Source organism: Telopea speciosissima, chromosome 5 (genome assembly GCF_018873765.1).
Source record: "Telopea speciosissima isolate NSW1024214 ecotype Mountain lineage chromosome 5, Tspe_v1, whole genome shotgun sequence".
Classification (NCBI taxonomy): domain Eukaryota; kingdom Viridiplantae; phylum Streptophyta; class Magnoliopsida; order Proteales; family Proteaceae; genus Telopea; species Telopea speciosissima.
Genome location: NC_057920.1, coordinates 52646878 through 52661561, shown reverse-complemented (window position 1 = coordinate 52661561; position 14684 = coordinate 52646878). Strand labels below are relative to the sequence as shown.

Below are 14684 nucleotides of genomic sequence, written 5' to 3'. Positions count from 1 at the left end.
CACACTCTGATTTCAGTTGGGACCAATACTCCATCCCCCCTTTTTTTGTATGATGTAAAAACGTTTCTCTTAATCTAATCTAATCTAAATTTTGGCTTTTCCCATAAAAAAAAAAAAACACTGTCACGGTGATGGCAGCCATAATAAATTACAACACTGCAATCTTTTCCTGGAAACTATAACACCTATACAAATGTTTACCAAGAAAAAAACAACTATACAAATAGAAGCTGAATCATATCTAATGAGTAAGTGCACCTACTGGCCAACGAAACAGCCAAAATTCTCCCATGAAAGATGTAACAATTTAAGAACTTGAGAATCAGAACCAGTGAAGAAGAAGAGAGTTAAGAGAAAGAGAAGAGATAGATGGAAAGGAGGACTGACCAGAGAACTATAGTCGATAGTAGGCAGTCCAACCCCCCAAAGTTTTATTTATACTTAACAGATTACATAATAATAGAATCCTATTTGTAATAGGAATCAAAGAAATAAGTAAATAACTCAAAAGACTACCTCTAATTACTCATAAACATACTAGGACTCCAAGACACCAAGTCATGATAGGAGGGAAAAACCCATTTCTTGGGGAGATCAATCCTACTACTATACTTCCTTCCACCTTTCTCCTCGTCAGATCCCTTACCCCCTTCTCCTTTGATGATCAGAGTGTTCTCCTCTACCAACACCTTCACGTCCTCTTTCCCTAGGCCAGGCATGTCGATCCTCACGTACAGAGCATTTTCGTCCTCTTTAGCATCCCATCCTCTCCTCGTCGTTCCACTCCCCATCCCTCTAGCCACGAAAGGATTCTCAATCATCTGGTCCATCAGATTCAGGACCTGGCTCAGTGACCTAGTCGGTGAGACGAACGGATCAAACACATCTGCAAACATTTGAAAAAACCATCAGAATCGGAAGACAGAAAATTAATCATGAGTGATTGGCATTGCAACTAGAGTAGATTGGGGAAACAGGTTACAACTACCTGTGAAGAGACTAGGAAATGACTCACGGCGACGAGAGATGGAACGATCGGATTGGCGTTCCACATCGATGCTTCGCTCATCATCCTCGTACTGGCGCATTTGAGATTCGGTGTTGAAGGAACGAGTAGCAGCAGATGGTGCTACTGCGACAGAACAAATAGGATTGAAGACTACCACCCACTTGCAGTGTCTGTCCAGGTAACATGATGTCTGTAGGTTGGCTGAAGCTCTCCCATATGTGATCAAACTTCTTACTTCTAAGCACGAAGTTGCCATTGTCGAGCATGGCAGCGTAAACGACATTTCTGGAATTGACCATTTCAACCTTCCATAACTGTTGGCCTTTAGGGTTTGTAAGCACGAATTGACCAGCTTTTGTAAGCTCAATAATGGAATTTTTTGGTGCTGAGTTACCACCATTGGCGTACTAAACAACAGTTTGATCTGGTATTCGGTTGAACCAGATACAGAGCAAGAAGAAATTCTTATCTTCAAGGGGGTGAAATCCAAAGGCAACGTCACCGGAAGGTGAAGTCCATGGAGAGCCTCCATCGCCAGCTATGAGATGGGAATTCAAGTTCACTTTAGCTTGAGAGAGATCCAAGAGGAGAAAAAGAAGAAAAGACACAAAGAGAATATGAGGAAAAGCAACATTAGAATCCATTGCCAAAAGCTATTTGGGAAAAGGCCTGAGAGACCTCAAAAAATTTTACAAGCAAGATTTGAAGTTTCAAAACAAAATATAGGACATACATCTAAAGATGAAGGGACAAAGCTCCACTAGAACATCTAAGACTCAAGGATACCTGCAATTCATCTTTCCCAATCAATTTGGGGAAGATAAGTTGCAGGTTTTTTTTTTTTTTTTGTTGAAGGAGTATTTTGTAACTTTATCCTTTGATTTTAACACTGGTACATGAACTGACGGAATGAGTTTATTTGTTAACGTTTGTAAATCTCAGGGGGGGTACACAAAATTTTCCAAAACTAGAGGGTAAAATCATACTTTTGTTAAACCGCAGGAGTGGTATGTGTAAATTACCCAACATTAAATTACCTTTTTATTAGGCCTAAATTTCATACTCCAACTAGTTCATGGTACTCTTTAAATTCAAGATCAAAACAGTTCAAAAATGACTTAAAACAGCCTAAAATTAATTTAAAAAATCAATTTTACCCAAACTATTTCCAAAATAGAAACAATTTTCTTAATAGGAATTGTTTCCCTGAAATATAAGTGTTTCTCTGGAACATAAATAGTTTTCTAAAGCAGAAAAATGTTTAAAAAAAAAAAACATGTTGCCACGAATTATTTCAACCATAAATTATTTCTTTAAGTAGAACGAACCAAAGTAATTTCTATTAATATTTCATAGCCTGAATTGAACCATATCAGACGAAATGAACCAAAATCTGAATAAAGTTCATAATTAAATTACATTGTCTCATTGGTCAACCATATAACCGATTCAGAGTACATAATTCTATTCTCCCACCAGTTCGACCAGTGAATATGATAATGTTCTAAACATGGCAGAAAACAGCAATTAATCCTTAATAAACAAACTTATATCCATATTACACATTTTCAATTTAATGGACTTTAAAATAATAAACCACCAAAAACTAAATGGAATCATTTTATTTATATCAAAAGTCCTTTTTAAGCATGTAACAAATACAACAGAAAAATTTTAAAGTATTACCATGCTTAAAAGTTTCCTATTGTGACAAAATGAAACATCACTAGGTAGTATGGAACACAAAAATTCCCAATTTTTTTTTCGAAATATAAGCATTCATGATGTTCCTATCGTGACAAAACAGAATGTCACTAAGAAATATGAAACACATAATTTCATAGAATTTTTCTAAGTGTTGTCAATTTAAAATTTTTCCATATCATAACAACATAAAGCATCATGAGATATATATCATATATGCCTTATTGTTACAATGTGTACCATCACAAGATTAAAACAGAATAACACAAAAATCTCATGACAGAACCAGATGTAATAACTTTCAATCCTCATAAAAAAAAAAAATTGATTCATAATTGAACCAACCAGAATCAAAACCGAATTAAACCATGGCTGAACCAATCTAAAGGGTTCGGTCAAAGCTGTAGTTGACCTGGTCAATGATCACCCGTGTCGGGTCACTGGTCTTTTTTATTTTGTTGGTCAACCAAGAGGGGTTGTCGGATCAAGTTGGCGGGTCGACCCAATCCACGTCGCATTTTAGCACTATCTAGTCGGTGCATGTTAGACAGGGCCATTACTTAATTAAAAGACTTTTTATTTTTTTCAACAATACAAAAATACTAAATTACCCTTAATAATAAGGGGCTGCCAAGTGTCAAGGGTGAGTTTAACCATCCTAAAAAAAATAAAAAAAACTTTGTATCCAAATCCCAACGACGGTATTGTTCCATGAAGAATTTTTTAATTTTTTTTCTCTTAACATTTAATTCTTATATCAACTCTCAAGTGACCAAGTCAGAACCGTACAAGTTATGGTCTTAATAATTTATTTTTATTTAAAAAAAAAAAAAATTAAATGGGAGAATCAGACAAGGAATATTTCCCATCTTCTTCCCCGAAACGTAAAACAGAAAACCTCCACCACAGATTTTATTAGCAACCAAATCAGATGGCCGGCAACCCGGGAAGATACCTGCGAAGGCCCGCCGTCCTCTGGCGACCATAACCCTGGCCTTAAATGCCAGTGAAACCCAATAAATAAAGGCCTAAAAACCCTTTTTATCTTGTTCGGTTAAGAAAACCTGGGTTTTAAGATCACACTGCCGTTTTGTGCAATGGCCAAACTAAAGGGCCGGCCGGCCTCCCTCATATTTCACCAACGAACGACGCCCTTACTTCGGTGATCATAATCTCGGCCTCAGATGCTGGTAAAACCAAATGGCAACTGCAATTGAAAGCAAATCTTGCGGGTTATAGGGGTTTCAAAATAAATGATCACTCCCTCTGATGACGGTCATAACATGGGCTGACGGCCAAGTAAGGGCACGACGAAGGATCACCAGGATCCGGTGACCATTATGCCGACGGTCCGATACCCAGAAAACTTGAAAACGTCGTATCCCGACTACTAAGTGAGGTTTGGCCATTTCAAATGGCTAAAATCTTTGATTTTAATCCAAAATCATAAAAAATACTCTTGCCAAAACCAGCAACGTTCCCGACTATTAAGTGAGGTTTGGCCAGCGGTATCCCCATCATAGAAGCTACGGTCATGGTTTTGGCCATGGTCGCAGTAGATTTTTTATTTTTTATTTTTTATTTTTTTTTTGTTGAGATCAATGACCAATCATTCATAACAAAAATTAATTAGGAATTACAACCTCATTGATCAACCATGATCTAACTTTGATACCATTGATAGAATAATTCATGCGAAACATCCATGGACATCAATAAGCATACAAACATAATTACGGAGGTGTGATTGGCGTACCTAGATCCATAGTTGTGGAAGTCGAATTCTTTCTTGACAATTTTCGTTGCATACAAATTGTGTTAGTCTAGTTTACCCTCTTCCACTCCACTTTAAGGTTTTCTCAGGTTGTTTACTTAATGGGCCAGTGACAACTATTTATAGTAGTGAAGGTAGGTACCAACTCTGCAAATAAATTTGGGTTTCCTTCCCATTAAGGAAACAATGTTTTAGGTCCACACATATAAACTGGATTCATACCATTAAGGTAGCTCCCACCAACACTACTAAACCGATTTTATTAAAACAAAATTGGAACTAAACTTGCCCATCGTATGAAAATCTTACAAATCCCCCTATCTTACCGATTATTATCCGATTCGTTTAGCAATTTGACGGTAATAAAATGTCTGAAATATATTTGAGCCATCAAATTGATTAAGTTACCGTATTGGATTTTGTCAAAGGAAAATCGACAAAATAGTAAAGATATCAACAAATAATTAAAAATTCGCATTCGACTTGCATTCATATCCACTTAAGAGAATTTGTTTGCAAAAAACCACTATTTGAAAATTATCCGAATATGTCAAAAAACTAATAGAATATTATCTAAATCCAACCAAATATAATTGGATACAAATATGATAATGCCACTATCCGACTGAATTCGTTCCATTTACATCCTTAAGTAAGTCATTAATTGAAGACTTTCTAGTGGTTGCGGCTTGCTTGTGGTTTGCCTGGGTCTTGGTATTGAATCCCCCTCTGCACAAAGCAATGTCGGCTATTACTACCACCCCCCTTCGGTGCCCACCTAGGTGGTTGATGGACCCTCAATAGGATTAACCAACCACCCCTTCCCCTGTTTTTTTTTTTTTCCACCCTTAAACCTGGTTTATTTGGCCACACCAGTGTAGAGAATACAATTGAGCAGGTTTGATATGGTATCCACACCACCCTGAATCCATTTAAATGAAATATTAGATAAAATCCATTCTAAACATTGGATTTAATTTGGATTACCTCAGATCATCAAAGAAATCAATATTGGTCAAATTCTGTATCATTCTAGGACTCATGTTTCTTATACCAGAAGCTTACATATCTAAAGCCAACAAATCCTTTCCATAATATTGGGATCCATTGCCTTTTTTTTTTTTTTCATCAGATATAAATCCAGCATTATGGACCCAGTACTAAAAAGGGGGTGAGCGAGAGACCCAGATCCGAAGCAATAGTAGTAATTCCGATGAGAGCTCAGATCATTGTGACGAGACCCAATTCTGACTTGTTTAATGTTCAAACAGAGGATTTGCTTGCAAACATTTCTGCAAAGGCAGTCTCCTAAAGATTATATGCAAAAACTTGCACTTACCAATATAACTGAGGAAGGAAATCCATTTCATAAATCGTCTTGTCTGTAGCCTGTTTGCAACTTGTGAAGAAACCTAGACAAACAAAGCCAAGATTCTTCTGGTATCCTACGACCTAATTGTATGGCTAATGCAGAAATGACATCTAAAGTAAATTTATGGACATCAGACTTCACAGCCATGCGAATCAGCATAGCCGTCCACACCTCTGGTGCCAACTTTATTGCTTGGCGGAGTGACTGAAACCCATTCATCAACCTTCTCATTATTTCATGCTTCTGCAAAGAAAACACAAGATATTAATATCAGAAAACTGGAAATTTTGAACAAAATTTTGTGACATGCAGGGAAAGAATAATTTAATTGCGTCAAAGAATACAAGCAAAGTCAGAGATGACAATCAAATTTTGGAACAAAATTAGCTCCAACCATTGCATCCAGATTCCTTTAGAAATTTTCTGAAAATCAAAGATAATGTCCATCACTTAACCTAAAATATATTTGGCTAAAACTGTTTCCCAGAACTGAACCGATCATTCCCTCTTGAATGGAAAACTAAAACTAATATATCTAGCACATTCACATTCTTTACATACATAATCCACAATCATGTGGAAGGTAAGGATGATAATTGGCATTTCTTGAGTTGGGGACTTGGTGGGTGCAGAACAGAGTAACCGATACAGGGATGGATGAAAGTATCAAAATGCCAGAGTTGTAAATTCTCTTGGGTACAGGGAAATGTTGACTTCTATAGTTTATTTACAAGTTCACCCTTTAGAGACTTTAACCCACCCTCAGGAGATCCGAATTGTATCCACAATCTCTTGGATGGTTAGCAAAGTGAGGACCAATAGTGGAATTGTGCTTTGGGCAAAGACTTGGATGAGGAGACTAGCATCAACTAGATGCTCTAGATCAAACAAGTGTCAGAGGAAAGCATAGGACATGCCTTTTCAAATATAATACATATCAAAAGATAAGAGTGATATATGATAATAGGATGAATCGTTGCAGTAACACACATACACAGACATGCACAAGCATAGATGCACATACCAGGAGTGAGTTTAGAAATGCTCATAATTGTCATGATGTGGCATGTATAATGAGTCCAGGTGATAAGACTCTGTAACCATATTTTCTTTTTTATTTTTTGATACTAGGCTCCATAACCATCTGACTGGTCAAATTTCATCTTAAATTGAAAATGATATGGGTCAAAATTGAACCCAGATAGGCAAAACAGTTAAAAAAGCACCACCAACCACTGACATTTTTCAATTCTATTGATACTACGATTTACCCAGTTTGAACCAAATTACATACTATATGTTGGGACAAAACTCAAGTGGTCAGATGGGTGCAGTCTAATCTTAGTCCAAAATTTACATAACATGTTCCTTTTATGACATGACATTGACCCGCCCACCTCTACCACTGTCTGCAATATGGTACTTGGAGAATGATTTACCATGGTCACCAAATTCTGTGAACTACAATGATGCACACTATTGACATTTGACCAACCTCGGCATGTGATGTTTCCCTGGTTTCAAACTCATAAAAAATGCATGGTGAAGCCTCTTTCAGAAAAATATCAGCTGCTCTAATTATGTCTTGAACAAGGAAAATTCGGACCCTCTGACCCTTCTCAGATAGAATGAAATTAAATAGATCTTCAGTTGAAGCAACAACAGCACGCATGCCAAAGGATTTCCATCCAAAAACATCTGAATTATTTTTTGTGCTGCTACTAGAAGGCCCTTCAGATTCCGAGGCCTGCTCAGATATTGCTGCAATCTGAAACAAAACAGAAATTTCAGACATTACTTTTTTTTTTTTTTTTTGAGAATGCAAGGATCCATTCTTTGACATGTAGACTCAAATTGAAACAACAACTGCAAATATGACTTTGAATAGAGCTGATTGGAGAGTAACGATCCAAGTAGCTGACCCCATTTAGTTGGGATAAGACTATGTTGTTGCAAGTAAATATCAGACATTATTTTTTAAAATTTAACTTCAAGGAGATAGTGGATAATAGAATATTAAAAAAAAAGAAGGAAATATAATCAGAGAAAACTCTGCTTCAGCTTTTTATGGAATTGTAGGCCACAAGAATTTTACTGAAATAATGTTATTTCAATTTGAGCTTCACAGATCTTCAGCTCTTTTCAGAGTATTAAAGTCTAGAAACTCTGCTTTAATTGCTTCTACGTTATAAAGCACCCATACAAAATGATTTATAATTTTCCTCTTTTAGGAATAAGAATGCTATATTGGACAGGAATAGGAATGAAATTTATGGAAGAAAGATCTCAATAGACAAGTTTATCTATCTATGTACATCACTTTAAGTCTTAATTAAGACAAACACCAAATCTATGGTATCCTTGACCAAATGAGAAATAAATGATAATCCATTCAACCATTTAATGTGGCCTACTACACATCATAAAGTGATGCAGGAGCATCCTCCAATATGACTCTCTTACGTGAATCCACATAAGTGGGGCATTAGCCAGTTGCCCATAGGGACCATTCGGGTTCTATCAAGCAAAGGCAAATTCGAGTTTGCTCTTTAATTGTACTTCTATTAACTATTAGGAGTTTCTAGGTTTCGGCTTTAGTCATGAGCTTCTTGTTTAATCACAAATTCTTGGTCTCTCAGTGAGCTTAATAATTGGTCCTCCTAAGTCACAAGTATTTTTTTAGTTTCAAACAGGTTTAGGAGTTGGTTAACAGAGTTTAAGTTCAATATGGAGTTTTCTATTTTCTTGTCATAAATCATGCTCTTCAGTTTTGAATATTGATTGACTTTGGGTTAAAGGCTTTGGTTCTGCTCTTTCTGGCTTTGAATCTGCCATTTGCTGCTATATTGCTTGTTATCTAGTTACTATGGTGTATGTCCTTTACACAGTTGTCGAGGAGTCATCTAGATGGTGCCTAAGCGTCTAAATGCAGTCTAGGGTCCAAGGTGACAACACACCTTATTTGATGCAGGAAGGCAGCTGTCTTGATCACTTGGGCAAGTCACCTTGGATGCCTTGGCATGCCTTGTGGCTTAGGCAGACGCCATATTATATGGTATGCCTTTTTTTTATATATTTTTGAATTTGATTCTAATTCTAACCCTATTATTGACTTGTGTACAGAATAATGAAGCATATGCACTACATGGAATCATACTTACATAGTTAGATTCTCTATAATTTTGTTTCTTAATCATCGCTTGGTTTTTTGTTGAATCTGCTTATATTATATCTTATCTTTTATTTATTATTAGGTCATTACTAGCATAAATATACCACATTAATACAAAAAAAGAGTGTAACCAATGCAAAAGGCTCCTGCCAAAGTGGGGTCTGGGGAGGATCATAATGTAAGCAGCCTTACACCTGCTTCGTGGAGAAGCTGTTTCCCTACTCGAGCCCACAATCACTAGGTTGCAACAGAGCAAGCTTACCATTGCGATCATATTGCATGAATGAATTATTGCATTAATACATTTACATAAATTGATCATAGTGCATTATTATCATGATTATATTTATGGTATAAATACAACATATAACACACACAGAGCGCCTAGGCGATGCACCGCATCGCTTAGGCACCCCTCCACTGCCTTGGGTCGCCTAACCACCTTGACAACTATGGTCCCTTATATTTCTGCAAATTTCAATCTGATTTTCAGTTTGAAATACAATCAATCAGATATGGAATTTCAAACTCAGATTTATTCACAAAACAGTAATGTTAGATTTTGATTTGAATGGAGAATAGTTTTCTATTATTGATTTGGAGTCTTCCTTCAAATATCAGCTAGTAGCTGGATTCTCTCTCTTAACGCTCTTTTGAGTAGAGTTGCAGACTTCTCAAACCAGGTCTTTTCCACTTGAGATTTTTATGGTTGAATTCCCTATCCGTGAACATTAACTTTTTGGCAATTTTCTGTCAAGCTACTTGTAAATGCTAAGAGGGCTTTGAGTTAGGAATTATACCTGAAATCTTGTTTGAATCTGAGGTCTACTGACTTCTACAATTTTTTGATTGATTTCTAGTTGGCCTACTTGGGCTTGAGTTTGTGTTCATCCATGAGTTTTATATAAAAGAACACATTGTTTTGTTTGTTTGGTCCGGACATATGTTTTTTCATATTTGAATAATAACGTGGGTCCATCAGCAAATGATATGGGATACTCAAACTGTACTTGTGCAAGGAATGTATCCATGGCCCATCGTCTTCACTCACCCACAAGTATCTGAATTGCTGAAACTCCGAAAGATTGTTGAAGTTAGCTTTAAATTGTAGATTTGGGAAAAACTCCAGTATCCAGTCCATTGAGTTCACTAATAAATCTGAAAATACAACAATCCTCTCATACAGTATACCACATCTGCTACCACACCTGCAGCCATACGCATCATTCATTGTGCTGTGTGCCTTCATATCTGTTGAAATCCTTGAATAATGGCTTGTGAACAATGTGCCCACAGCCTCTTTATTTATAATTTGAGATCATTACAATAAAGGAAATCCTAGTCAAATCACATGTGCAACATGTGCATAATGAACCTGGACACTTCAATGTATCCGGGTCCGGGTCACGGATCAACGGGTAATCCGTGAACATTCAACACTCCCCCTCAAGTTGGTGCATACATGTCAAACATGCCCAACTTGCTAACAATAGAACAAAATAATTTACTACGAATTCCCTTAGTAAGAATATCAGCCACTTGATCACTAGACTGAACAAACGGAACACAGATGACCCCTTGCTCCAGCTTTTCCTTGATAAATTGCCGATCAATCTCAACATATTTGATGCGATCATGTTGGACTGGATTGTGGACAATGCTGATTGCGGACTTGCTGTCACAATAGAGTCTCATTGGAAGGTCAACTGACAATCGAAGATCTTGGAGAAGTCCTTTGAGCCAAAGAAGTTCGCAAATGCCTTGTGCCATGGCTCTAAACTTAGCTTCAGCACTTGACCGAGCAACCACTGCCTGCTTCTTGCTTCTCCAAGTAGTCAAATTTCCTCCAACATAGGTGCAATATCCAGAGGTGGACCTTCTATCATCAGTGCTGCCTGCCCAATCCGCATCAGTATAAGCTTCTACCCGGAGATGACTATGTAAGGAATATAGGACTCCTTTACCAGGAGAGGACTTTAGGTACCTTAGTATTCGGTATGCTGCCTCCAATTGAGAAGAGTGAGGATCATGCATAAACTGGCTGACCACACTTACTGCAAATCATGGTTCAAAATCTCGCGATATTTCGCCGAAATATCGCTTAATTTCGTATATCTTGAGCTTACCGAGATGCGAAATCAGGTCGAAATGAAAAAATACCATATTTCGTCGATATCTCGTGCGATATCGTGAGATATCGACGATATCTCGTGAGATATCGACAATATCTCGATATCTCGTGAGATATCGACGAAATATGGTATTTTGGCTTAAAGAGTCACGTGAAGGGGGGCTTTAATACAATATTTCGCAAATTTCGGTCCATATTTCGACCGAGAGCTGCATTTGCTAAGGAATTTCAGTCTTTTGCCTATTCTTCCACTCTTCCAAGCTCTCATCCAACACTCTAGCCATTGTTCAAGCACATTGTTGTCGTATTTTCTCCGGTAAACTCATCGGAGGGTCATCTAAGCTCATCATCCAAGCTTTTTTCCACTATTTAAGGTAAATTCTATTCCTCTAAAACTATTTTTTTGAAAAGACTATGTACAAATTTTGTTGGATGGTGATGATATTAATATATGTTTAGACACCGGAGGCCGATCTATAGCCTCACAAAGATTTAAATTTTTTTCCATATGTATTTTTTTTTTTTTTTTTTTTTCTGGTTTTAAAAATTCATTTTCTTACAATTAAAACAGGAAATAATTAGGGGTAATATGACTTAGATGGTAATGAATTAAATATATGTTAGACACCAATGGCCGATCTACGGCTTCACGGTGTCGGATTTATTTTTCTGCTCTTAAATAATTATTTTAATTTTTGCACATACAAATCGGATTATGGTGCTCAGATTTATTCACAAAACAGTAATGTTAGATTTTGATTTGAATGGAGAATAGTTTTCTTCTATTATTGATTTGGAGTCTTCCTTCAAATATCAGCTAGTAGCTGGATTCTCTCTCTTAACGCTCTTTTGAGTAGAGTTGCAGACTTCTCAAACCAGGTCTTTTCCACTTGAGATTTTTATGGTTGAATTCCCTATCCGTGAACATTAACTTTTTGGCAATTTTCTGTCAAGCTACTTGTAAATGCTAAGAGGGCTTTGAGTTAGGAATTATACCTGAAATCTTGTTTGAATCTGAGGTCTACTGACTTCTACAATTTTTTGATTGATTTCTAGTTGGCCTACTTGGGCTTGAGTTTGTGTTCATCCATGAGTTTTATATAAAAGAACACATTGTTTTGTTTGTTTGGTCCGGACATATGTTTTTTCATATTTGAATAATAACGTGGGTCCATCAGCAAATGATATGGGATACTCAAACTGTACTTGTGCAAGGAATGTATCCATGGCCCATCGTCTTCACTCACCCACAAGTATCTGAATTGCTGAAACTCCGAAAGATTGTTGAAGTTAGCTTTAAATTGTAGATTTGGGAAAAACTCCAGTATCCAGTCCATTGAGTTCACTAATAAATCTGAAAATACAACAATCCTCTCATACAGTATACCACATCTGCTACCACACCTGCAGCCATACGCATCATTCATTGTGCTGTGTGCCTTCATATCTGTTGAAATCCTTGAATAATGGCTTGTGAACAATGTGCCCACAGCCTCTTTATTTATAATTTGAGATCATTACAATAAAGGAAATCCTAGTCAAATCACATGTGCAACATGTGCATAATGAACCTGGACACTTCAATGTATCCGGTCCGGGTCACGGATCAACGGGTAATCCGTGAACATTCAACACTCCCCCTCAAGTTGGTGCATACATGTCAAACATGCCCAACTTGCTAACAATAGAACAAAATAATTTACTACGAATTCCCTTAGTAAGAATATCAGCCACTTGATCACTAGACTGAACAAACGGAACACGATGACCCCTTGCTCCAGCTTTTCCTTGATAAATTGCCGATCAATCTCAACATATTTGATGCGATCATGTTGGACTGGATTGTGGACAATGCTGATTGCGGACTTGCTGTCACAATAGAGTCTCATTGGAAGGTCAACGACAATCGAAGATCTTGGAGAAGTCCTTTGAGCCAAAGAAGTTCGCAAATGCCTTGTGCCATGGCTCTAAACTTAGCTTCAGCACTTGACCGAGCAACCACGCCGCTTCTTGCTTCTCCAAGTAGTCAAATTTCCTCCAACATAGGTGCAATATCCGAGGTGGACCTTCTATCATCGTGCTGCCTGCCCAATCCGCATCGATATAAGCTTCTACCCGAGATGACTATGTAAGGAATATAGGACTCCTTTACCAGAGAGGACTTTAGGTACCTTAGTATTCGGATATGCTTGCCTCCAATTGAGAAGAGTGAGGATCATGCATAAACTGGCTGACCACACTTACTGCAAATGCAATATCTGGTCAGGTATGAGACAAGTATATCAATCTCCCAACCAACCTCTGATAACTGCCCTTATCAATAGGGTCACCATCCTTACTCTTCAAGTGTGTGTTAGGTTCCAGAGGTGTATCGGTAGGTTTACACCCAAGCATCCCAGTGTCCTTCAATAAATCGAGAGTATACTTTCTTTGAGAAAGAGATATACCTTTAATAGAGTAGGCAACCTCTATTCCCAAGCAATACCGCAACCTGCCCAGATCCTTGACCTCAAACTTGGTACCCAAATGGGTCTTCAACCGCTGAATTTCTTGTTCATCACTTCCGGTGATCACTATATCATCTACATAGACAATCAAAATAGTGATATGCTGTCCCACCCTTTTAACAAATAGCGTGTGGTCAGCATTGCTTTGCTAATATCCATTAGCAACCATAGCTCTATGGAAACGACCGAACCAGGCCCGGGGAGACTGTTTTAAGCCATACAAGGCTTTCTTCAGTTTGCACACCTTTCCCTGAGTGTTTGGTGAGGCAAAACCCGAAGGTAACTCCATGTAGGCATCTTCTTCCAACTCTCCATGTAAGAAGGCATTTTTCGCATCAAGTTGTTGAAGATCCCAACCTTGATTCCAAGCACAGGAAATAATGACTCTCACTGTATTCATCTTTGCTACAGGAGCAAAGGTTTCTTGATAGTCGATTCCTTGGGTTTGAGTGAACCCTTTGGCAACCAACCTTGCTTTATACCTTTCAATTGAACCATCAGATTTATGCTTCACAACAAATACCCATTTACAGCCAACGGGTCTCTTTCCTGATGGAGGAATTACCAAATCCCAGGTCTGATTTTTTTTCTAAGGCACACTTTTCTTCATGCATCACATCCTTCCATTTTTGCTCTGCTATTGCTTCCTGCCAATTGTTAGGAATAATAATAGAGGATAATGAAGACACAAAGGTATGGAAAGGAGTAAGGGAGTTGTAAGATACAAAATAAGAAATTGGATGTTGAGTACAACTCCGCTTTGGCTTCCGAACAGCAATAGGTAAATCCAGACTGGGATCATAAGGAGGCTTACCAGGAGAATGAGTGGGAGAACTCGGAACAGGTTCTGATTGAGTAGGTAGTGTGGTAGTGGTCTCTTTGTACAATGGTCCATGAGGAAAAAACGTGAGGAGGAAACAAGTCCCCTGAGAATAATTCTTCAAATCTTTCTCCCCCTGAACTGGTTGCTGCTCAATCTGTCCCATTTTTTGTTCTTGACTTGTAATCCCATCCT

At 37.7% G+C, this 14684-nt stretch overlaps 2 protein-coding genes across 3 annotated transcripts in view; both read right to left on the bottom strand.

Annotated features, from left to right (window-relative positions):
• Positions 1 to 518: 518 nt before the first annotated feature.
• Positions 519 to 1541, bottom strand: LOC122663062. The gene is made up of 2 exons (XM_043858768.1): positions 989 to 1541; positions 519 to 886 (listed from the first exon to the last, which is right to left on the bottom strand). Exons 1-2 carry the CDS (start codon positions 1539 to 1541, stop codon positions 519 to 521), a joined length of 921 nt encoding a protein of 306 aa, XP_043714703.1.
• A 4290-nt stretch (positions 1542 to 5831) lies between these two features.
• Positions 5832 to 14684, bottom strand: part of LOC122662058 (uncharacterized protein slr1919) — a 161087-nt gene continuing 152234 nt past the window's right edge. For both annotated transcript variants that reach the window (XM_043857616.1, XM_043857615.1), the window contains 2 exons: positions 7355 to 7627; positions 5832 to 6102 (listed from right to left, as the gene is read on the bottom strand). In XM_043857616.1, coding sequence (XP_043713551.1) covers positions 5854 to 6102; positions 7355 to 7627 — 522 coding nt within the window. In that variant the 3' untranslated portion in view covers positions 5832 to 5853. The remainder of the gene's footprint in view (positions 6103 to 7354; positions 7628 to 14684) is intronic.

What these genes read in the sequence shown, in the direction of transcription:
- LOC122663062 (XM_043858768.1), bottom strand. Translation starts at nt 1,541, where the DNA reads ATGGAGGCTCTCCATGGACTTCACCTTCCGGTGACGTTGCCTTTGGAT. An exon ending in ATTTCCTAGTCTCTTCACAG is followed by an intron (nt 887 to 988) that starts GTAGTTGTAACC and finishes AAATGTTTGCAG; the next exon opens with ATGTGTTTGATCCGTTCGTC.